This window comes from Haliotis cracherodii, unplaced genomic scaffold, assembly GCF_022045235.1.
Source record: "Haliotis cracherodii isolate W230 unplaced genomic scaffold, xgHalCrac1.p SCAF_8, whole genome shotgun sequence".
Taxonomy (NCBI): domain Eukaryota; kingdom Metazoa; phylum Mollusca; class Gastropoda; order Lepetellida; family Haliotidae; genus Haliotis; species Haliotis cracherodii.
Window position 1 is genome coordinate 20865368 of NW_027266341.1, and position 25722 is coordinate 20891089.

Sequence of the window (25722 nt, forward strand, 5' to 3'; positions counted from 1 at the left end):
TATGGCTTCCCTTCTTACTGACTATATCATTTAAGCTGGACTAGTACTGAGGAATACCAATTTATGAACCTGCTTGCTGCTGATTGATATACTGAATGGCACCAAAGTTATCAGCCTCTTATGAACTTCAACACATGGCCTGCTTCACTTCTGGCTTTCCTCCCACTTCAAGCATTGACCACACTATTGAGAACTTGTTTGTATGTTCAGGCTAAATTATTTTACATTCAACCAAAATACTGGTGTAATATTACTGTCCAGTTGTCACAGGCGCTGCAAATTGCTTTGCAGGCTTGTGTCTCTAAGAAACCTACGTTCGTGGGTTTTAGTCCCAAATGTGACCTGATTATGTTTCTAGTTTTGCCAAGACCATATCCGTTCACGTGGGTTTCACCGAAGTAGTAAATGTCCAGGACCTGCTTCACTTCTGGCTTTCCTCCCACTTCAAGCATTGACCACACTATTAAGAACTTGTTTGTATAATCAGGCTCAATTATTTTACAGTCAACCAAAATACTGGTGTAATATTACTGACTGGGGAAAACAACATTCACAGAACCTATTGAGTTATGACAATGATGTGATTTATTACAGGCGGTATGAAAGATGGGAAGGAAAACAAAGACATCAAACAGGGTAAGGAGAGCGGAGAAAAGGGAGATAAACCTGAAAAGAAAGACAAGTCAGAGAAGAAGGAGAAGAAAGATGGAAAATCAAAGTCAGACAAGAAGTCCCCAGATGAAGGGAAAGATACGTCCAGGTGAGTTGTGGGACTTGTAATATGAGGGGAATGTTTTGTGTATTCTGAGTGACAGGTTTGGTTAGTTTCTGACTTGAAGTTTCAAACCCTGTGGTGATTCTGGTACAGAATAGGTCCCTACTCTCTTACGTTTTATCAGCTGGCTAAACTGGCAATCCTGTGGCTTCACAGAGTGGATTTTGGCTCATGCTGTCAGTAAATGTATTGTCTTGTACAGGCTAAATTATTTACCGTTGTAATACTGATAAAATGTTGATGCTTTTCCTATATATACTACTTAGAAGAAGTTAAAGAACATTCATTTCATGTTCTTTAGCTTCTTTCGAGTTGTATACATCAAGAACTAGTTGATAAAATGAGTTAGTGTCTACACATAATTGTCAGAAAAACCAGCCCAATGTTAAAATTATCCTTGTTCCAAGGAGTGATGTCATCTCTATTTTCAAAAGTTTGCCTATGTGTAATTAGTATTGGTGTGAGAAACATGTTATTTCTGTGTGTCCTGATTGTCAGGTTTCTGGTTAGTGTATGACCTTGGTTAAGGTCAATTTTGAATTTAGACATGTCGTTAAAATATTTTATTCTTCATTGGCCCAATTACTATGGATATCATGTGATGACCCAAATCTGTCTGTAGCTCCAAGTCTTCTTCATCCAAGGACAAGGAGATTGTGAAGGAGAAGTCTCACAAGGACAAATCTGGGGAAAGGACCAAGGACAAGTCCATGACGAAGGAGGAACGTGCAGAGGCTAAGGCAGCTCGGGAGAATGGCAAGTCGGAGAAGAAGAAGAGTGAGAAGAAGAGTAAGGAGGAGAAGGGGTCGAAGGTGAAGCGTGAGAAGGAGGACGGTGATCGGTCCGAGAAAGAGGAATCCAGGAGTAGCCTGAGCAAGGAGCCTGGAGAGAGAGTGGATGAGCGGATTATCAGCAGTGGCAGTTCCCTGAGGCATAGTACAGACAACTCTCCTCGATATGGCGATGAAAGAGGTACAATTTCTGCATATTCTGTCCAATGATTGGAGGTGAGGTGAAATTGAGTTAAACGTCGCTTCCAAGACTATTGCACTGATATAGCGACATGCATGCACGTGTGTGTGTGTTTGGGACTGCTTCTACTTGTCCGGACTGATACTGATTTATAGTGCTAGCTCACTGAGATACTATGCCGCAGTTTAACATGAAGACACAGTATACTGACTCCGAGCCAACCAATCCTTGTTTTAGCCCCTTAATGCTGAGCACCAGACAGGGTAACAACAAGTACCATCTTTTAACGTCTTTTGGTATGATGGGTCCGGGGATCGAACCCCGACCTTCCGCTCTCTGGGCGGACGCTCTACCACTAGACCACTGAGGCGGTCAGAAAGCCATGGAAGCCCCTTTAAAATGACTGACAAAAATCATCGCAACCCGGACCTTCCGCTCTCCGGGCGGACGCTCCACTGCAGTTTCCAATGATTGGAAAGTAGGCAGGCAAGTTAGAGTTGTGACAACACTTTAAGCAGCCCCCAGTAAGTAAGGAGAAGTTTAATTGTGTTTGCTACATTTGACCTCCACCACAGCTGCAGCCATCTGCTTATGACAGATGTTAGAGACTTCATGCCTGCTACAAATCCTGTATAACCCTGGGGAATGTTTCGGACATGACATTGGATGACATTGATGGTCAGGGTCACTGAAAGTTCAGTGTTAATGAATGGGATTTGATGAAACTTATGATGATTGTGTCAGACGTCACATTCACTTTGTAGGCCATTCACTCATGAAATGAACTGACTTGTACGTAAATAGTTTCATTCAAAAAGTGGTGTCAAAATGTTATGGCATACCAACTTCATGTTTGTAACTCAACTGTAGTACGCAACAAGTGATGTCTTGCACTTGATTGAATGACATTGAAGGTCAACATCAAAAACTCCAGCCAGTTCATGGCTAAGATTGAAGGTCAAGGTCATTAAACCGGATGTGCTTTTGGCTTTGTTGGTATGGTAGTTAGAGGCATAGGACTTTCTGTTTCGAAGTTCTAGCTGATTGTGCATGTGTGATGTTAACTGTCTGATTTGGTAAAGTTAAAATGATTCATGATACATGTACCTGGTGGGAAAGTTTTGAGGCATTCAGGGAAAGGTGGGGACTGCATGTCATGCAAACACCTTTCTAGTTTTGTACTGTGTGACTTCATTTTGTGATAAATTCACAAAGACGGGTTAAAACTGATGGCAAATAAAGAACTCCTTGTGACTTTATGAATTTATTTCAGATTCCAAACGGAGGAAGATTGACGTGTCATCGTCAGGTTCTAAGGTTAGTAGTATAGAGCTTATGGAGGTATGTTCCTAGCAGGAGTCGCTCTCAAGGAGGAGGATACAGTCAGCGCAGGAGTGGGGCACAGGCAGCTGCCTACTAATCAGTCTTCTTTTTGAGTATTCTAGGGAGAAGTTGTGTATTGTCAAGTCCACATGGAGGAGGAGGGAGTGCTCAAGGCATGGGAGCTAATCGGTGATGGAGGGTCAAATAGGAGTAGTGTAGGGGGGATGGAGCAAGCTAGCATATTACGCATGCAGCCACCTGGTGGGGGGTCCATCACTGCATCAACACCGCGACATCGTAGATGTGCACGTCACCTGGTCACAGCTCATCTCAAGTCGGGGCTTTGCATACCCTCATGAGAAGGATGTCGCCAAATCAAGGTAGCCACTTCTGGCTCAAGATTCGGCCATCTAATTGCCGGCCTGGAAAAGCTGTTTGTCAAATGCTGTTTGTCCAATTGTCTGTGGTAAAGGAAATCCTATCACTATAGAGTCGTCCTTTTATTGAAAAAATTGAAGAAATTTGAAATCGTTCCTCTGTCAGCCTTAATGTGAAGAAGAAGCTTTTTTAGGCTGTGATGTCTAAAGTTATTCCAGATCTTCCCAGTAAAGTCATGGCGCATCATTTACCCGGTTAGGGTAATTTGGTTGATAAAGCTGTAATCCCATGATAAGGCAGCAAGCCAGTCAAGATGTCTATATAAAAGTATGCTCCTCAGTTGATGAAATATATAGACAGTCGTGTCACTTGATAAGTTGCCTTTAAACGGGAGAGACTCTCATGTGTTAAATCAGTGTTTGAAGATGGGATGTAAATGAACACTGAGAAAAAGAACATTGGATGAGATGAAAGCATAATCTGTGTCTTGGAATCTATGTATCCGCCAAATATGCCAAAGTGTAAAGAAATCCAAAATATAAATGAGAAGAAATTCTTCCCTGTTCTGCTGTGAGGATCACCATTGTGAATGCCGTGTTGTGCAAGGATCATCGCAAAAGAGGATGTCACTTAATGAAAGGACTTTTCATTAAAAGAAATCTAGTTTGGAAGAAGAGGAGAGAATCTTGATGACGGAAGCTGCAGAAACGTCTATTAATTCACCTCAAAGCTGATGAACAGAGTATAGTAATTAGTTCTTTGGAAATTGTGATAATAAGCTTAATTGATTCAGTATTGGAGTAAGCACATCAAGGATTCTCAGTCTATCATCAATTGACTACATGCTCTTAAAGCAATGATTAAATTCTAAGAATATTTTGTGTAAGTGTTATGAGGAATTTATCAGGACTTCTACAGTGTATATTAATGATAATTGCTTTTGTCTAAGTTGTACAACAATTTAAAAGAACAAATCTAATGTGATAAATTTGGAAAGGTTTAGAGTCTTGGTTTAAATTGTTTACTGTCAAAGTGACACAATTTAATTTTAAGAATTTATCCTGAGACTTTGTGCATCACAGTTCAGCTATAAAAAGATATTTTTAATTAATGATAAGTGTTTACAACCTTTTTCTGATGAGGGGCTGGTATGTGTACACAGGACTATTCAGAGATAAATATGTATGGATGTCAGTGAGCTAATATGGCAATGGAACAAGCCTTATTAACTTCTTCCAAAGAGTGCAAGTATTTCAAGAAACCTGCCAAATTCTGCATTTGGGTACTAGTTTACAATGATTTTGTTTTCATCACTGGAGCTCTTTACACTCCAGACGTTCAACCACATGTCCAACAGGATGGAAGAAATGTGAGTTTGTATTGGTGCTTACTCACTGACCAGTGATACCGATTGTGATTGCAAGTGAGTTAGTTCCCTTGTGTGTAAATGAAGAAATCCTTGAAGGCATTCGTCAGTGCATGACCGAATAAGTGGTGAAATATGTGTGAAACAACGAATAACGACTCCATGTTGAGGAGTCTCACAGAAGTGTCTGAAATGTGTTTGTGAATTTAGATAGTGTGAGAGTGCCAAGTGAAATTCGATGATGGAGGTTCATTCAAAGTTGTCAACACCTGAAGAAGATGGCCGAAATTGATCTTTTCTCCTTGTTTCAATGCTTTTCTACTCGGTCATTTCGTTTTCAGTTCAGTTGTTTATCTCATATCAATGGGCAATTAAATATGTTTTCATATTCTTTTGTTAATATTGGATGTATATCGATTACAAAAGTGCATGAGTGGTTAATGTTTAGCTTTATGTTTACAGATTTTTGATTGTTTGTTTTTGTGTTACCATGGCTACGATTTGTCTTTGTGATACTGAAGTTGTTATGATGTAAGGTATTCATGTCTGAGAATGACTGTGGTTATGTTAGGCTTAATTGTGCCTTGTGGAGACTTTTACTTACCTCTCAAAAGAAAAATACAATCAAGCTTGTCAATGAATCTGTTATGTATTTATTATGCATATTTTGTTAATTGGTAAAACATTCTTTTTTTTCTGTTTTGGATAAAAACAGTATTATTACCATGTTTTGGTCACACTCACATTTAAAGCTAGAAATAAAAGTTCAGTTAATATGAATCAAAGAATTTTACTGTCAGATAATCTGTGTTAGACTACCTATGGAAATGGTCAGATTTGCAATATTGAATTCATCATAGTTACGTTTGATCTTATAGTTGCAAGGAAGTGATTGTTGTTTTCTATAAGGATCTTGATTGGACACAGGATTAACATGATCGAGGAATCTTTCAACTTTGGTTCTACTATCATGTTACTGTAGAATAAGAAAACCAAACTAAGTCCATGGAGGAAGATGCAGTCATGTGACATGGTTTATAGTTGCTGTTACGTAGCTGACTAGGCATGCACGGACGTGTAAATAATGGATAGGAACATAAGTAGGAATGAGGAAATAGAAAATGTGCCGTAAATAACATACGAGAATGAGCATAGTTGATGGTGTACGAAATGAAATACAAATTCTCTTGAGGCCACACTTTTTTTTACTTGCTTTGCTTGCCCACTGTAAATTTTGTTGAAGTGTAAAAACAAATATATTCAGAATTTGATCTCTTATTTTATCCCACCAATAAACTGATAGCATGTTGCACCACCAAATGCATTTCTAAACAGTAAACGTCTGAGACCTGAATCAATTCGGGCTTTCCTCCCACATTAAGCTGACACGCCGCGATATAACTGGAATACTGTTAAAAGCGGCGTTAAACACAACTCACTCACTGACACTCTAAACAGTAAACAGGGACCCAGTGAAGTTGAAAATATTAAACATGGGAGTCAAATTATAGGGCTTCGATTTCCTCCAAATATAAGCTTTGTTTTGAGGCTGAGCATGTCTATCTTTCTCTGTCTGAAACAAAATGTTTATGTTGTCCATTGGGACAAATTGAATACACTTTGGTAAACTACTCTGTTTTTTCAGACATTTTTTCTCAATAGTTAAATTATAGTATGGGAAATGTTTACAAAGCTTCACAACTGTCCACAAATACAAAATCTCGGTATTTAGTTCTTCTTCACTTGACATGTGACCACTTATGCTTAAACATAGGATTATTGATGTGACAATGAATTACATAATTTGGATCTAGAAACAACAAAGCATCTCTTCAGTTTGTTCCTATGCTCCTGTGATCGACACTCTATAATTACTAGTAATGTTAAGATCAGTGCCAACATCAATAATGTTGAATTTGGTTATAGATTATGTGATGGAGATCTCACTCAAATCTTTTGTCCAAAGGAGCAAGTTGATTCTGCTTCTGGAATCAACAGATCCGAGTATTTTCTCTGACTTAAACTGGGGGCATGGGTTTCCCAGTCGTCTAAGGTCCTGTGAATCGCTGTGCAGAGTTGCGTCCCTTGGGCACGTCAGAAACCTAAGATTGTGGGTTCGAATCCCGGTTCGTCCCGATTATGTTTCTAGGTTTGTCAGCACCTTACCCGTGCTCATGGGTTTCACCGAAGTGGTAAACGTCTGAGACGTGCATCACTTTGGGCTTTCCTCCCACATTAAGGTGACACGCCGCGATATAACTGGAATACTGTTAAAAGCGGCGTTAAACCCAACTCACTCACTCTAACTTAAACCATGTCATGGTAGATACATTATTTGTGTATAGTTTGCATGATGATCTATAGTTGCTTCAGTTTTACTTGTTAAAATTCACATTCAGAATGGCCAGTAAATTCCTGGCTCAGAATCAACTGCAACAACTATAACATGAAGTGACCATAATGGTTTAACAGCAGATAATATTTTTATGTAATTCTCTGAGTTGTATACATTCATAACTTAAGTTATGAATATGTTACAGTAATGTTGTAATCTTAAATACTTTAACATTCCATGATTGATGTATAGTTGATTACTGCCAATGTTATTCATGTTTTGTTTCATAATCCCACATTTTATTTTCTGAGCAAACATATTTTATGATTGAACTCCAGTTGTGGCTGCATGTATAATGTATAATGTATAACAGTACTATTGATGAAGATATGGTTCGTAATCACTATGACCATGAGCATTAACTTGTAACAGTGATAGAAATCAAGAGTTGAAATACATTTTGATGTTATTACCATAATGTCTTTATTTAATTGCATTATGAAGATAGTGTATTAATATTTCCTGGAATCAGTAGAGGACCTTGGTTCCGTATTAGCAATGTCAGAATCCTATGACTGTGGGTTTGAATCCGAGATTTATCCTGTTTGTTTTTCAAGGTTTGTCAGCGTCACAACTGGGTTTCACCAAAATAATAAATGTCATCACTTCCTGCTTTTCTCTTACTGATATTACAGAGAAAATGCTGAAAGCAGTCTTAGTCTTTATATGAAGTTGTATCAGGTTAAGATGACATCTAATTTAGAAAATTAAAACATCTCCATAAAACATATATAGTGAATGATATGTCATTAAAGTCGCCAATTTACAGTGATTTTTGTACTGAAAAAGTTAATAGTGTGATTTCATAGACACTATTAAGGCACTTTACATCAATTAAGGTTGTTATTTTCAATGATCTGGGTGAAATAGTTATCAGGGATGATAATAGAAAGAGAATCATGTTATCCATAGTTTATTTGCATCATTTAGATAATTAGAGACAATCATGACAGTGTAATTCATTCATACATTTCTAAAATTGAAATTAAATTTTAGAATATTTTGTGCAACTCCATTTTCAATTTTCCAGAGTATAATATCTCCATTCTATGATGATGAATACCCTGGGCCCATTCCCTACCATAGCTTCATCCTGAGACTGCAATGCTGCAATTAGCAATCAAATCAAATTATACTCATGTGCAAGATAATTTCTGTCGGAAGTTCATGATGAAAGATGTGGAGTTGGCACCAATAGCTATGGGTGAATGGGTCTAGGGTAATAATCATAACAGAAGGGAAATACAATACACTGGATAATTGATAATATTTAGCTTTAATTTGAAGACTTTACAATAAATCTTCATGTTCTGTGAATGTAGGGCTGGTTTTTTTATCAGGCTTTGCCCAAGAACCAAAGATATCTCTATTCGCTCGTTCTGAGCTTGGGGAGTGGAGAAGCTCTAGTGTTTAAAGCATTTGCTTGTCAAGTGGGTACGATGTGTGAAGCCCATTTCTGGTGTCCCCTGCCATGATATCGCTGGAATATTGCTAAAAGTGGCATAAAACCATACTCACTCACTCACTCATTCTGAGGTCTATTTGTAACCTCTTCCAGTATTACATGAAAGACCCAAACCGAAAAGCCACCCTTGTCAACAGTAGTGTCAACATGGATATGTCATGGTTATTTTTCTAATTATTCAACACTATTTTGGAGATTTTGACCTAGTTCCATCTTCAGTTATAATTTTATTCAAATCTGATACATGTTTTATTCAGGTTTCGCTTATCATTACTCCACAGTGGAACTAGACGTTACCTGTGTTATTGAAGTCAGTAGGATTGAGATACCATACTTTCATGCTTACCAATGACAGGTGACGGTGGTCTATTTGTCTACCTTTGAAATGTGAACTACTTGGACAAATCTGTTTTTACAAGCTTACTGGATATCAGAACGTGAGCTTGTCTTATCAAGTGAAGCATTGTTTCACTTTGATATTTGAGAAACTGCTTTTAATTTTCACATTGTTTTTGATGACATTACATTTGTGTAAATCATTTGAATGTTACTCCAGAATTTCTCACCCTCTGTAAGAAGAAGAGAGTGTCAGTGATGTCATGAACAATAAAACTCTGCTTCATAAACCAAGTAACTAATTATATCTGTCAAATCTCTTTCACCATGTTTCATGTCATGTCGTGTTCACTGTTCATACTTCGTCACGATATGGCTGAAATACTGCCGATGTGACGTTTAACTTTAACTCACTCACTCACTCACTGTTCATACACTTGATACAGTGGAGTGTTACTTGCGGCAAAGAGCATATTTTGCTTGCCTATTCTAGATGGTAATCATCTCAACATTCCCCAGAGCATGTCACTATGAACTAGACTGATGCAGGAATTTATCGAGGCCTGCTTTAAGGCCGATGTTCAGCCCCAGTACTGCATACATGACTGTAAAAATTCGCAATTTGAATTAAACATTTCCCAATTCCTCAAAATGATGAAAATAAGAACATTAAAAAGAATCCAATTTTGAACAAAATCATGATTTCTTCCACAATTTGCCTTCCAAGGGCACTTAGTTTGAAATCCTAGATAAACCTCAGTGATGCATATGTTGAGGGATCAGTGAGATAACATTAACAGTGTAACAGCTGGGTCACCTTCAGATGGACTCCCTTTGTGTTTGGGGGGAGTAAACTTGGCATGTTACACGGATCACTTGAATGAATATAATGAAGATTAAAGTATTTATTGATTCATATGTACGGATCAACTATTCTTCTCCCTATGCTCTTGAGCTTTGTGTGGTAATCACTCTAATCAAGCATTGATGAAAAATTTGTACTCATTATAATCTTTTGATTTGCCTTGACACATGATAAGACTTCCCAGATGGCCTGAAAAATTGTTAATCTTTGATTAAGCTGTAAGTAAAAGAGGTTTTATTAAATCAAATAATGAAATACTTTTTCATCTGTATGTTTTTTTCATATGCATCCTACATGCAAGACCAAATTTGTCACAATGATAATCTCACTGGTCCCTCAACCAATGTAATGCATAAGTATGGTTTGTAGTGGCCTGCTCTCAAAATCAGTAAATTCAAACATGTGAAGTTATACCTCTCGTCTCTTCCGACAAGCCTGTTGTGGAAAGGGAAAGAAGGTGAATTTGAGGCCAAGAGGGATGAAGGCAGTGAAAGAAGACTTTCCATACTGATGAGAAGATGAATCTGCCAAGACCAAGGTTCCTAGCATCTGTCAACGAGTACATAGGGACATACCGTTTGATTTTCTGGGGAGGGAGGGAAGGAGACCTGGGATATTTTTTGGGAAAAACTTTTTCCAGAAAAGGTGGAAAAAAATAATCTAGATGGATGTTCTGAACAATAATGTGTTGTGGTTCAAGTTGAAAAAAAAGTCAATAAAACAGTGTCTACCAAATATCCCAGTCACCCCCACCCCCATCTATTCCCCCAAAGAATGTTAGATGGTTGGTTCCTTAGATATGTATTTTAGTTCACCTTTCTGTACATGTTGATGTTATCCATGCCATGTTACAAGCAGACATGTCATACACCAAGCCTTAGGAGGATACACCTGCATTTGAATTCGTCACTGATTTAAAGCTTGAAGTGCTATCTTGGGTCCTTGTTAAATTACTGAGTGTCATGCCAATGCACTTTCAAAGAAGACACACAAAAATGCCTGATTTGTTTCATTTCACGAAGATCAAAGGTATTTGTTGACCCACTGATTTTTTGTGAAAATTAAATCATGTGATGATCTATGATGTATATCAGGTACTGTTGTATGTCATTACATCTGAAGGTGAATCCCCCTTCTGGCCAGTGTAAGGCATTCTTGGTTGATTTGTATCCATCTTGTCAGATACGTTCTCTGTAACACTTCCTGAAGTTGATGTGGACTGTTACTGATGTCACTAATGTGGACATTGCATTTGCAAAGGGAAACGTTATCCATATCACACATCTTACAACTAGAACTTACATTTCAGGAGGCTGTCCATGAGGGCAAGTCCAAACACAAGAGGGTAAGTTTGGTTGCTGCATACATGCACTATACATATGTTATCTGATTATTTGACATTCATTTATTTTTGACACCACAACAGGTTTCTTGAATATGAGGTTAACTGCGGTTACCATACACCCTCATCCATCCATAGTTATTTATTAGCTGTTCTTTATGTGGGGAAGAGCTTATACACTAATGGATTAGGCGATATAGTTACCACAGCTATCACATGGGTTGGCAGTTAGGACGGCCCTCAACCCTCTTTACACCTCACCCAGGTCATACCCGTGTGCTTTCATGTGGAAACCCTGACATCTTGAGACTCTGAGATATTTTACCTACATATCCAAATTATATGTCTCTTGGTTTTACCTCGCCCCTGACCAGGTTTTACTGTTGTCACTGTCTTTGCTGAGCTGCACTGGTGTTGCGGTCTAAAGAGGGATGCACTGGTGTCTCAGTCTGAGGAGGGCTGCACTGGTGTCTCAGTCTGATGAGGGCTGCACTGGTGTCTCAGTCTGAGGAGAGCTGCACTGGTGTCTCAGTCTGAGGAGGGCTGCACTGGTGTCGCAGTCTGAGGAGGGCCGCACTTGTGTCTCAGTCTGAGGAGGGCCGCACTGGTGTCTCAGTCTGAGTATGGAGGCACTGGTGTCAGTCTAAGGAGGGAGGCACTGGTGTCTCAGTTTATGCAGAGCTGCACTGGTGTCTCTGTCTATGCTCGGCTGAACTGGCGTCTCCATCTGTGCAGAGCTGCACTGGTGTCTCAGTTTTTGGAGAGCTGTACTAGTGTCCTGTCTATGCTCGGCTGAACTGGCGTGTCCATCTGTGCAGACCGTGTCTGTTTGTGCGAGGCTGGCGCTAGCAAAACAGTAACTTGCAGCATTTTAGGCAGCTTAATGAACATACAGACCTATTCATTTTAATTAAAAAACAAAATTTACACCATGATCATTTAATAGTGTGCTATTGCTATTCTCAGAAAATAGAGAAAGACAAAAGCACACAGCTCCTATCACATTGACAGACACATATTACTAATAATGAGTTATGTGTTCTTCTACTGCACACAGATTGTTTTCAAGCTCGAAACACTTGTACACACACAGGGAAATCATTAAAATCATATTAAATTATAAAGGTACTCCATAAACCATGCTCCTTAAACCTTGCTCCTTGAACTTGACCTTGACATTGTGGAACAAGACATTCTTTGGGCAATATTTACCTTGTTCCACATGTCTTTGTATTGTCCTTCCACAGGTATTTCAGTTCTCACCTCAATGCACAGGGGATGTCTCAAATAATCCCATGGGGATTCCTGGTTAAACTGATCCCCAGTAAGCTATGCTTGTCAAATGAGGCAACTGATAGATGAGCTGGAAGGGCTCGGAGACACGGTCGATAGGGTGTCACCATGCCCCAACAATGTGGATTGTTTCTATTATCATTGTTGTGTCTGATCCAGACTCAATTAATTACCCGCCACCATCATATAGCTGGAATTTGCATCAAACAAACAAAAAAGTCTTGCATCACTTGTGCCTCTATATTAACCTGGAGGTACAGATTTTCAAGTATTGCCATTGGTGACAGATGTCTCAGTAATGATCTTGCTGCACACGTTCACTATTGTTCTTCCAGTAGATATCTCAGTTTTGGCCTTACAACAAAAGTGTCTCAATATTTGCACAATGTCTTAACATTGATCTTATCTAGACCTTGCTGAACAAGTGTTTCATTATTGACCTTGCAGCACATGTTTCAGTACTGACCAAACTGTTTCAGTACTGACCTTGCTGCACACGTGTTTCAGTACTGACCTCGCTTCACACGTGTTTCAGTACTGACCAAACTGCACAAGTGTTTCAGTACTGACCTTGCTGCACAAGACCAAGCTGCACAAGAGTTTCAGTACTGACATTGATGTTCCAGTATTGACCTTTGATGGATAAGTGTTTCAGAACTGATATTGATACACAAGTGTTTCAGTAGTGACCTTGCTGCACAAGTGCTTCAGTTTTGACCTTGCTGCACTAATGTTTCAGAACTGACCTTGCTGGACAAGTGTTTCAGTATTGACCTTGCTGCTCAACTGTTTCAGTTCTGACCTTGCATGGGTACAATGGGTACAAAGCCCATTTCTGGTTTCCCCCGCCGTGATATTGCTGGAATATTGCTAAAACCGGCGTTAAACCCAACTCACTCACTCACTCTGACCTTGCAACACAAGTGTTTTAGTAGTGACCTTGCTGGACAAGTGTTTTGGTATTGACCTTGCTGGACAATTGTTTAATTATTGACCTTGCAGCACATGTTTCAGTTTTGACCTTGCTGCACAAATGTTTGTATATTGACCTTATTGCACAAGTGTTTTAGTATTGTCTATGCTGGACAATTGTTTCATTATTGACCTTGCAGCACACATTTCAGAACTGACCTTGTGGCACAAGTGTTTCGGTACTGACCTTGCTGCACATATGACAGTGCCTCTGCTCCAATCTAACAGGCCTCTTGGGCTGCAGTGACTCTGCTTCATACTGACAGATGTCTTGGGCTGCAGTGTCTGCTCCATACTGACAGGTGTCTTGGGCTGCAGTGTCTCTGCTCCATACTGACAGGTGTCTTGGGCTGCAGTGTCTGCTCCATACTGACAGGTGTCTTGGGCTGCAGTGACTGCTTCATACTGACAGGTGTCTTGGGCTGCAGTGACTGCTCCATACTGACAGGCCTCTTGGGCTGCAGTGTCTGCTCCATACTGACAGGCCTCTTGGGCTGCAGTGTCTGCTCCATACTGACAGGTGTCTTGGGCTGCAGTGTCTCTGCTCCATACTGACAGGTGTCTTGGGCTGCAGTGTCTCTGCTCCATACTGACAGGTGTCTTGGGCTGCAGTGTCTGCTCCATACTGACAGGTGTCTTGGGTTGCAGTGTCTGCTCCATACTGACAGGCTTCTTGGTCTGCAGTGACTGCTCCATACTGACAGGTGTCTTGGGCTGCAGTGACTCCTCCATACTGACAGGTGTCTTGGGCTGCAGTGTCTGCTCCATACTGACAGATGTCTCGGGCTGCACTGCCTCTGCTCCATACTGACAGGCTTCTTGGGCTGCAGTGCCTCTGCTCCATACTGACAGGCTTCTTTGGCTGCAGTGACTGCTCCATACTGACAGGTGTCTTGGGCTGCAGTGACTCTGCTCCATGCTGATAGGCCTTTTGGGCTGCAGTGCCTCTGCTCCATGCTGATGGGCCTTTGGGCTGCAGTGCCTCTGCTCCATGCTGACAGGCTTCATGGGCTGCATTGTCTCTGCTCTTTACTGACAGGCTTCTTTGGCTGCAGTGACTGCTCCATACTGACAGGTGTCTTGGGCTGCAGTGACTCTGCTCCATGCTGATAGGCCTTTTGGGCTGCATTGTCTCTGTTCTATGCTGATAGGCCTTTTGGGCTGCAGTGCCTCTGCTCCATGCTGATAGGCCTGTTGGACTGCAGTGCCTCTGCTCCATGCTGATAGGCCTTTTGGGCTGCAGTGCCTCTGCTCCATGCTGACAGGCTTCTTGGACTGCAGTGCCACTGCTCCATGCTGATAGGCTTCTTGGACTGCAGTGCCTCTGCTCCATGCTGACAGGCTTCTTGGACTGCAGTGCCTCTGCTCCATGCTGATAGGCCTTTCAGGCTGCAGTGCCTCTGCTCCATGCTGAGAGGCCTTTTGGGCTGCAGTGCCTCTGCTCCATGCTGATAGGCTTCTTGGACTGCAGTGCCTCTGCTCCATGCTGACAGGCTTCTTGGACTGCAGTGACTCTGCTCCATGCTGACAGTTGTCTTGGGCTGCAGTGACTCTGCTCCATGCTGATAGGCTTCTTGGACTGCAGTGACTCTGCTCAATGCTGACAGTTGTCTTGGGCTGCAGTGCCTCTGCTCCATGCTGATAGGCCTTTCAGGCTGCAGTGCCTCTGCTCCATGCTGACAGTTGTCTTGGGCTGCAGTGCCTCTGCTCCATGCTGATAGGCCTTTTGGACTGCAGTGACTCTGCTCCATGCTGACAGTTGTCTTGGGCTGCAGTGCCTCTGCTCCATGCTGATAGGCTTCTTGGACTGCAGTGACTCTGCTCCATGCTGACAGTTGTCTTGGGCTGCAGTGCCTCTGCTCCATGCTGATAGGCCTTTCAGGCTGCAGTGCCTCTGCTCCATGCTGACAGTTGTCTTGGGCTGCAGTGCCTCTGCTCCATGCTGATAGGCCTTTTGGACTGCAGTGACTCTGCTCCATGCTGACAGTTGTCTTGGACTGCAGTGCCTCTGCTCCATGCTGACAGGCTTCTTGGACTGCAGTGCCTCTGCTCCATGCTGATAGGCTTCTTGGACTGCAGTGACTCTGCTCCATGCTGACAGGCTTCTTGGACTGCAGTGACTCTGCTCCATGCTGACAGTTGTCTTGGGCTGCAGTGCCTCTGCTCCATGCTGATAGGCTTCTTGGACTGCAGTGACTCTGCTCCATGCTGACAGTTGTCTTGGGCTGCAGTGCCTCTGCTCCATGCTGATAGGCTTCTTGGACTGCAGTGACTCTGCTCCATGCTGACAGTTGTCTTGGGCTGCAGTGCCTCTGCTCCATGCTGATAGGCCTTTCAGGCTGCAGTGCCTCTGCTCCATGCTGATAGGCCTTTTGGGCTGCAGTGCCTCTGCTCCATGCTGATAGGCCTTTCAGGCTGCAGTGCTGACAGCCGTCTCAGGCTGCAATGTCAGACAAGACCAGAGATTTGAAATATAATTAATTACACAAAAACACATTTACATTACAGATGCAAAAGAAATTATGTTTGTATTTTCAGAATAGAAATAAACCTCAGTAGCCACAGTAAAATCAGTAAAATCTTCTGGTGGAGTAGGTGCGGTCGGGTAGCCTAGTGGTTAAAGCGTTCTGCTCGTCACGCCGAAGACCCGGGTTCAATTTCCGACATGGGTACAATGTGTGAAGCCCATTTCTGGTTTCCCCCGCCGTGAAATTGCTGGAATATTGCTAAAAGCGGTGTAAAACCATACTCACTCACTCACTCACTCTGGTGGAGTAGATCACTACTCTGTATCACACATCAGATGTGTGCAGCTAACAATGAAAAAACCTACATGAAATGCATATCATATTCCTAGATTGGATTTGTATTGCGGACACTAAGAATTCAATGGTGGAACATAGGGAAGATAGATTCTGTATGTATGTACTGATTGCATTGATGTCACTGAAGTCCACGGAGAAGGTACAGAACAAAGTGTGTCCCCCAAATCTGAAATGAAATGGGATCTGATTATGAATGTTGGTCCTTGACCAAGGAAGACCAACTCTCGACTGTGATTTAGCTGGTAAAGTGTGTCATTGTACCCTGGTGACATGGATCAATGCTCGCCTGATGACACTGGGCAGGTCAACGTTAAAAAGCTGTGTATATGCTATAGTGTAAGAGCAACGATGAAATATGTTGCAGTTATATACCAAGGCCAAACTCTACTTTGTATTTGAAGAACACTGATTTACCTGTCATGGATTATCACCTTGCGGCCATGCTGATTTGAGACTGGAATGCTTGTACACAGATTGTTTTTGGTATTTTTTATTGGGAACTTGTCTTGACAGATATATCTCAATGGCAACACTGTACAGATGATACATTCATAAAGATGACTGAAAGCATGTCATACAGAAAGATACTTCAATATTAACATCTTTTGTGGGCGATTAGGCCACCAAAGCTGTTCTTTAGATGTAAGGACTGATGACCAAACTGGAAGTGGAGCACTGGATGTATTGTTCTAGGAGGGAAGTTTATGCCCTCTACTGCATCGAGAAACCTTTTGTTGCTGCCCGTCCATTGTACTGTGAATTGGGAGCTGTCCTCAAGGCTTGATTTTAGATCAGTCTCAGCACCATGGGAGTCATCTGACAATGTCCAAGCTTTATCACAGAGGCAGGTCAATAATCAAGTCTGGAACCAGCAAAGCACTGACGGAAAGCTTGAGCATACCAACAGGGCATGATGACACACAATCAGCCTTGTCTCAAGTCCTGTAACACCTGATAAATTTCACCTGTTAGTACAAGCATTAATTACTGGGGAACAATTCTAACCCGGAATCCCCACGGGAAGTCAACACGAAGAGGCAGACACAAGTAACGTAGCCCAGCAGTAGTGTCCTTTGCACATAACCCTGTTCATCTTTTTTAGAGCCCTTCTTACGAAAGAGAAAAGGAGATATACAGGGAGAAGGAGAAGAAGGAGAGAAAAAGGGTAAGCATGTCACCTGGCTCAGGAAATCTTCAGTGAGTCAACATGGATCAATCCTAGTTATCAGGGTTAGAACCTAGTGAAAATCTGGAAGGACAGAGTGTTTTTCACAAGAAGTATTTATGTAAGATACGTCACTAATCGGGAAAAAATTAATGGACGAGTTTAATTTTTTAAGTTTTTATGTTACATAGCCCTGTCCAAAATCTTCAAACTGAAAATATTATTGCCAACAAGGCTAATAGTCCAATATATAATATTAATGTTGATAATGAGATTCAGATACGGAGATGTAAACACCAAATTGGTCAATACTTGCAGCAAGAAAGATCAACATCAGAATCAAATTACACCTTGGATACTGAAATGTACATTCTCGTAGAGACATATACTACTCAAAAGAAGTTAACGATACCCGATTCTTTCACATTACTATGTGTCAACAAACAATGGGTTCATGTCCCTTTCAAGGTCATCCCTTTCTGATTATTTATTCACATAACAACTATTTACAGATGATTGAAAACTGGTAGGTATCATCTTTAGCAACTGGTCCCATACTGATAGATTTTTTATCTTCCCTTACACATGAATATCAGGTTCTGAATGGCTTAGACCTGTTTAAGATAAATTTGTTATCCACCGGTCTCTTTGGTGACATGGGTTGATGTACCTCCGTTTAAATTAACAGAGGGTACATCATCCTATTTCCTCTTGAAACCAATGGAGACCGCCTCTGTGGTCTTGTGGTAGAGCCTCCACTCAGAGAGGAAGGTCCAGGGTTCGATCCCTGGCCGCGTTATACCAAAAGACGTTAAAAGATGGTACTTGTTACCCTGTTTGGCGCTTGGCATTAAGGGGCTAAAACAAGGACTGGTTGGCTCGGAGTCAGTATACTGTGTCTGAGTGGGGTATTCATGTTAAACTGCGTCATGGTATCTCAGTGAGCTAGCACTATAAATCGACATAAGTCTGTACAAGCAGCCACACACACACACACGTATATTCACGTCGCTATATAAGTGCAATAATCTTGGGCGCAACATTAAACCCAATTTCACCTCACCTCACCTTACCTCACCTCACCTCACCTTACCTCACCTCACCTCACCTCATCTCGAAACCAATGAACAACTTGAACGTTATATCATAAGGTCCACGTCACTGAATGTCATTCACAAAGTAGGTGTGGAAGTTTATGTAGAATGCCATTTTCTGCAGATATTGTGAACTCCAGTGCACAGTGAATATGATATATCCAAAAGTGAGTTATATGGGTAACATTTCCAAACTTTCCTTGTGACATAAAATTCTCTCCAGGTGGTTGAATTAGGGTGCATGTCTTTTGGTGTGGCCAGAAAATGATCAGGTTCAAGGCGATGTGAGTTAAGTTCAAGGTCACAGTAAGAGTTGCTGATTGCAGTAGATGTTTGGTTTTCCCTGGGGATGTGTTTATTGAGTCTGTGATTAGGTGATAAGGATATATTTCATGAATAAGTGTTGACTATCTATTCTAATTCTACTTTTTTTTGTTTTATGAATTAACAGTTATTTAGTATTGAAAAAAACATAGCATGGTATGTTAAAAGCAAAACTCTTGGAAAACTTGTGATTCAAATATGACATTGAGATTTCAATTTTACTGGACTAATAGGCAAATTTTAATTTTAATTTTCATATGGGTCACAAATACTAAAATATGACAATTTTTACCTTTTTTAGTTATAAAGCAATGGAGAAAGATTATTTGTTCTCTAACCCAACATGAATGTCCGCTAAAAGTCATGTTTCAGCACATATTTCTCCACTCACACAAGATGCAACATACAAACTGGCAACACAAGGCCTGTGTAACAAATGCATTTCACTCTTAGCAGAGTGGGGAATATACCTGTACCCAGTTGTGCGAAAACCTTGGTCATAGATTTAAGAAGTATATTTTAGAATGTCAGAGAAAATTGTTTTAACAAATATGCAGCTCGACCCTTTCAGAGGAAATAGCAATTACTGAAGAGATTGTAGGTCTCTTACAAAAATCTTGTAATTGTAGGAAAACTGTTGCAAACCTTATACTTCTCTACATCTGGCCTTTGTTCATCTACAAGCGGGGCAGTTGGGTAGCCTAGTGGTTAAAGCGTTCGCTCGTCATGCTGAAGACCCAGGTTCGATTCCCAATGTGGGTACCATGTGTGAAGCCCATTTCAGGTGTCCCACGCCGTGATATTGCTGGATTATTGCTAAGAGCCGCGTAAGACAAAACTTACTCACTCACTCATCCACAAGCACAGATAGATATACTGTAACACATATCTTGGGAGACTGACACGGAACACCTCTGATCACTAATTATAGAAAATCTGACTATGACCATTGATTTGGCCATCAACATGTATACATGTACAACAGTAGCTGGAGGCCTGGGAGACACCTTAGGCATGCCATGATTTGCTGGAATATTATCATCGGTTTGTCTCCAATTATGTGATTGTGTTAAAGTGGCAACAGTCTAATGTCTGCATAATTTGGTTCCTTCCTCCTATATTATGTTGACACAGTGTGATGTAACTGAAATACTGTTCAAAGCGGAATAAAACAATTCACTCACTCCCAAGAGTGGTAGCTAATGCATTTCAATTTTATTAAAGAAAGGGTGTAAGGTAGCCTTGTGGTTGAAGTGTTCGCTCATCACTCCGAAGACTCAGGTTCGATGCCCCACATGGGTGCAATGTGTGAAGCCCATTTCTGGTGTCCCTGATATTGCTAGAATATTGCTAAAAGCGCCAAAAAAACCCATACTAAATCAATAACAAAACGTTTAGTCAATAAATTATTGGTGCATCGGCACGAGACATACTCTAAAGTAACTTAACAGAATGAATAATAATGACAAGTTTAAGGGTCAGGGTTGGTTCATCTTGCCCAAATCGCTCAGCAGAGTTGCATCCCTTAGCTGCAGTGTCAGCTAATCTTGAACAACCAATTCTTCTTGATCGGGTCATTAGCATCCTACCCAGACCCACCAAAGAAACCCAGCAGAGAGCTACTATGGAATATGTTAACACTTTAAATAGAAATAGACACACAGATGTCAAACAAAATGCAATCCCCAAAAAGTTTACCTCATAATAGAAGACTCTGGCACATTTTCAATGCAACCAGATGCCGTAAATCAAGCAGCGTGTAACCAAGTTGTGACCTGCATGATTTACTGTGTTTGGTTCCATTGAACAAAAAAGTGTCTTTTCCTGACTGAGAAGTACTTTCATAATGTAAATTTTCTCAGCAAATATTCATATTCACACAGTCATGGTTTTGATAATACATCCGATGATGGATATCTTAGCACTAACAGCACTCTTATTATATACAGTATATGTTTGATAATAGTGTTTTACTGTCAAAACCAGGGATGAAATATAGTCAATCCCGAAAGGCTGGCTGACCCAGGAATGTACAAATATGATCTCACTGTCCCTACAATCACTATGGGTACTTTGCTGTATCTGAATTCGTGACCGCAGCAGCATTGACCCTCCATCTCCCTCTACCTGCACTAATCCACCAGTCTCACTATTCAGGACCATTCGTTGGACATGGACAACGAGACCAAGAGGAGGCGCAGCGAAGATTATACAAGTAAGACTAAAACAATGAGTGTATATATTATTTAACACCACAGTCTGCAATATTTCAGTTATATCACAATAGTCTGTAAATTATCAAATCTGGTTCAGGGGAACCAGTGGTTGAAAATATAACCATCCATGCTATTGGGATACGATGACCCGCAATCATCACGGTCTGATCCCCATTTTAGGTGGCTTTTACGACAATCATGAGGTACTGGCGACCTATTGACAGGCAACCATGCATGTCGGAACACAAGGACAAGCAATCAGCCAGGTCACTCATACATTATCAGTTGGCTCTCATGAAAAGCATGGACACTGAGGACCTATTGTAGCCTTAAATCCCTATGTGTAGATATATAATTCTACATGTTATAAAACACTTGGAAACATCTGGAGTAGAATAGGTCTTCAGCAACCCATTCTTGCTGTAAAAGGCGACTATGCCTATCGTAAGAGATGACTAATGGAATTGGGTTGTCAGACTCGCTGACTTGTTCGATGCATGTCATCATATCCGGATAGCGTGCAACGATGCTCATGATGTCAATCACTGGATTGTCCGGTTGATTCTTTACAGACAGCTGTCATACAGGTGGAATATTGCTGAGTTTGGCATTAAACAACAAACCAACATGTTACAACCAGGATGGTGGGGTAGCCTGTTGGTTATAGTGTTTGCTTGTCAGGCCAAAGGCCCAGGTTCAATTCCCCACATTGGTACAATTGTTTAAAGCCTTTTTCATGTGACCACAGCTGTGATATTGCAGAAATATTGCTACCCTGTTTTGTTAATATGTTTATTTATTGAGTTCTTATGTACAAGAAATACCACGCTTCCCTGTGCTTGTTATTTGAGAAATATATGATGAGGGGGAGTTGTTTATCACACAATAAAACACTGCAGGGAGAATACACATGGAGGGGTGTATCGAGTTGTTTATTTCTTAGATGAGATATCTACATTATTTACATCCTCTTTAAGGATATTTACCCGTATATAAATAATGACTTCCTAGATACAATCCAAAGTTGGACAAGTCCATTTTATGATCAAGTGGGTACTTTGGTGTTTCCTGAATATTCTAACAAACGTCGAAACAGTTTACAGCCATAATCTGATCCTTTTCACCATTGTAAGTTGTCGTATCTCGCCCACTTTTGGATGGGATCATTCAGCCATTGCGTTTTTCAGCTGCATCCCTACCCTCTCAAAATTAGTGTTGTGCAATTAACACTGTCATCAAGTTGCAGGTACAGTAAACTACGGTTATAATGAACTCAAAGGGACTACTATTTTTAGTTCATTATAACCATAGTTCGTTATAGACATATATACAGCATAGCCATAGCAAATAGTCGGGACTAAAAAGTAGGTTCGTTATATCCGTCAGTTTGTTATAAGCGTGTTCGCTATAACCGTAGTTTACTGTAATCTCCAGAAATTACGTCAGGAATGAATAATGTTTTATCATACGATATACCACACTCTATGCTTTCTTTTTTTGGGTGATTTTTAATGTAGATGTCTTATATTTGACTATAATGACGATGTTGTCGAGCTAGTTATGCATGTGTGCTCTGGCTGATTTGTATGTCCTGTTCTACGATAGTTTCTCTGTCTCATCCCCAGACTCCTTTCATCACAAGCAACAGTGATAAAGCTGATTTTGGCGTTAACCAGCATTCACTAAAATGCTAAGATACTTCACCCATCAGTTGATAATGGTAGTTATTTCCTATTAAGGCATGGAATGATAATAACTGGAATACTGTTGAAAGCAGGGTTGAACCCAACTCACTCACTCACTTCTTTTAAGGGAAAGGCCCACTTCACAAGCCTTTAATTAACATGCACGTCTTGTGGTCATGACAAGAAGTAAAGAAACACCAAGTTGGATCTTTGTCTTTTTTCTCTCTTTGGAATCATAATACACTGATTTATCTAGGATTCCAAATTTAGTGCCCTTAGCAATGAAATTGGGACAAAATTGTTTTATTGTTCAAAATATGATTGTTTTAATGTTCAGTGTTTTGAATTGGGAAATTTTCAATTCAAATTGGGGATTTTAACTATCATTTGCTGCAGACTTAGGGCTGAATATTGGCCACAGAGCAGGTCAAGATAAATCCCTGTAATATGCCAGAATGACCTACTGAGCACCCTTTCCAGAATGTACACTGAACTTGTGTTTGCAATAGAATTCCTCCTGTAATATTTTTATGCTCAGTGCATCACTTGAGTGAAATGATTGACAATATGATCAGTATTTTGTTGATGGATACAATGTGAACTATCATAACTGTAGTTTGGAAATAACAATTGGTACGCCCCAGTCCAAATCATCATTCAATTCACTCCCTTGTTACTTGGCTGTTTTACATTCACGAGAAGCTTAAGTAGTCACGGAAATGAAAAAAACCTGTTTTTTCGACCTCAGATCTTAAATAAATGCAGTTAATATACAAAATATAGTTTTGTTATTTCGTATTTACAGCTACGTAACACTTTGTGTCGATTTTTAAATTGAGAAAAACAGGTTTTTATTCTCCTCCTTCCCCCCCCCCAAAAAAACAAGAAATAAAAATGTATGGCCGAATGAAAGGAGGATAAGGTGACCAGCTGATAAATATAGATACGACTAGGAAGGATGCATAGATCGATGCTCATGATGTCAGGACCAGACGTCATGTGGCTGGAATATTGTTGTGTGTGGCGGTAAACATCAAACAGTCACTAGAGTAGCTTAGACATTAAGAATTTGCATATCATGCCAAACAGCTACGTCTGATTTCCCAATGGGTTTCAATGTGTGAATCCCATGATCTGCATCCCCTACTGTCCTGTGGCTGGAATATTCCTAAACATGGCACAAAACCTTACTGATTCTAATGCTCCTATCCACAGAGACTTCCAAGCTGAATGGTGAACCTGACCGGAGACGCAGCAAGAGCCGGGAACACAGCTGGGAGAGATCCAGTCCATCCATGCCAAGACGTGGCAATAGGGTGGGTAGTAGATTCTGTTCTCTGCCTCTTTGATTTGTGTCAGGAGACACACTTGCATTACCGTATTGAGGAAATGTTATTGAAGTGTGACCACGCATCGGTGTTTAGAGCCCAGTTCAAGTCTAGGTTTGGAAATTGTAAGTGAGCCATGTGGTTGCAGTGGGAAGCACCTTAGTTGTTTCAGCAACCCATGATGTCCAGGTTAGAATTGGTATTTGGCAAATCGTGCTTGTTGTTAGAGCCGTCAAATGGGATTGGGCGGTCAAACTCGCCGACTTGGTTGATGCATCGGTGCTCATGATGTTAATCATTGGATTGTCTGGTCCAGGCTCCCATCAGTTACAGACTGCTGCCATATCGCTGGCATGTTGTCAAGTCCTGGGTTCAATGCCCCACATAGGTACAATGTGTGTGTAGCCCCTTCCTGGAGTTCATGCATATTATGGCTGGAACTCATACTGCTGAAAGCATCCTTAAACTCTGTCTCTGTATGTGCCATGTGTTAATTTGAAACATAATCTCCGTGGTAATTAGGGTGTTCAATTTATTTATAAAAATTTGAATATTAAGAAAAGAGAAGTGGTGGATTGACTTCTGTGAAACTTGCAAGGAATTAAATTAACTCTCATCCACTCTCCTGAAGAGCATTACTGTGTTGATATTTGTCGAAATGAATTTTAAATATGAAATATTAAATGTGTTTTTTAACGATTGGTTGGTTATTCTATGATATTTGTTTACAGGACGTCTTTGATTCTGATGAGTCCCCAGCCAAGTCTAAAGCCAAAGTGAAAAAAGAAAAAACGTATCCTTAAGCACTAAATGGACATTGTTTTCATCATGTTGATAAAAGCATAAAACGATAAAACTCGTAAGATATAAGAATAGTTACACATATTCTGGAAGGTAAAACATTGACAACCGTTATCCTGATAATGTGAATTTTTTGTATGTATCTTTAACATGTCTTCATACCGTAGTTGCACCACTTTGTTGTACCAGGATCAGCTGATCAAAGGTTTCAAATCCAAGAGTTGCTGTAACTATGATCCTTGGTATATCAGCCCCATAAGCACGCTCTTGGGTTTCACAAAAATAGTCAAAATCACTTCCTACTCTCCCCAACATGAGGTTGGTGCTCTGTGATGGACAGAGACTATTGAGACAATTCCGGAACCAAGCTCCTTCTGGGCAGGGTCATATCCCCGAGGCGTGCCAGAAATGGGTTCAAATCAAAGTTCGCCCTGATTGTGTCTCTGGGTTTGTCAGCACCATACCCATGTTCATCAATTTCACCAAAACAGTAAATGTCAAAAACCTGTTACGCTTCAAGCTATTGTTACATATCTTTCTAATATTATTGAATTATTGTTCAAAGTGGCATTAAACTGTACTCACAATTTCATTCTCCATGTGAAGATCCGGGTTATAATAGGTCTTCAGCAACCCATACTTTCCGTAAGAGCCGACTTTGCTTGTTGTAACAGGCGACTGACTGGATCGGGTGGTCAGGTTTGCTGACTTGGTTGATGCATGTCATCGTATCCCATGCTCATGATGTCAGTCACTGGATTATCTGGCTGAGACATGGATTATCTACAGACCACTGACATAT

The 25722-nt window shown here is 40.7% G+C and overlaps 1 protein-coding gene across 1 annotated transcript in view; it reads left to right on the top strand.

Annotated features, from left to right (window-relative positions):
* LOC139449844 (THO complex subunit 2-like) overlaps positions 1-25722 on the top strand; it is a 63055-nt gene that overhangs the window by 32094 nt on the left and 5239 nt on the right. Inside the window, exons 32-39 of the mRNA XM_071231400.1 lie at positions 595-760; positions 1398-1747; positions 3021-3064; positions 11185-11220; positions 17410-17472; positions 21048-21105; positions 24007-24107; positions 24851-24912. Of these exons, the coding sequence (XP_071087501.1) occupies positions 595-760; positions 1398-1747; positions 3021-3064; positions 11185-11220; positions 17410-17472; positions 21048-21105; positions 24007-24107; positions 24851-24912 (880 nt within the window). The remainder of the gene's footprint in view (positions 1-594; positions 761-1397; positions 1748-3020; positions 3065-11184; positions 11221-17409; positions 17473-21047; positions 21106-24006; positions 24108-24850; positions 24913-25722) is intronic.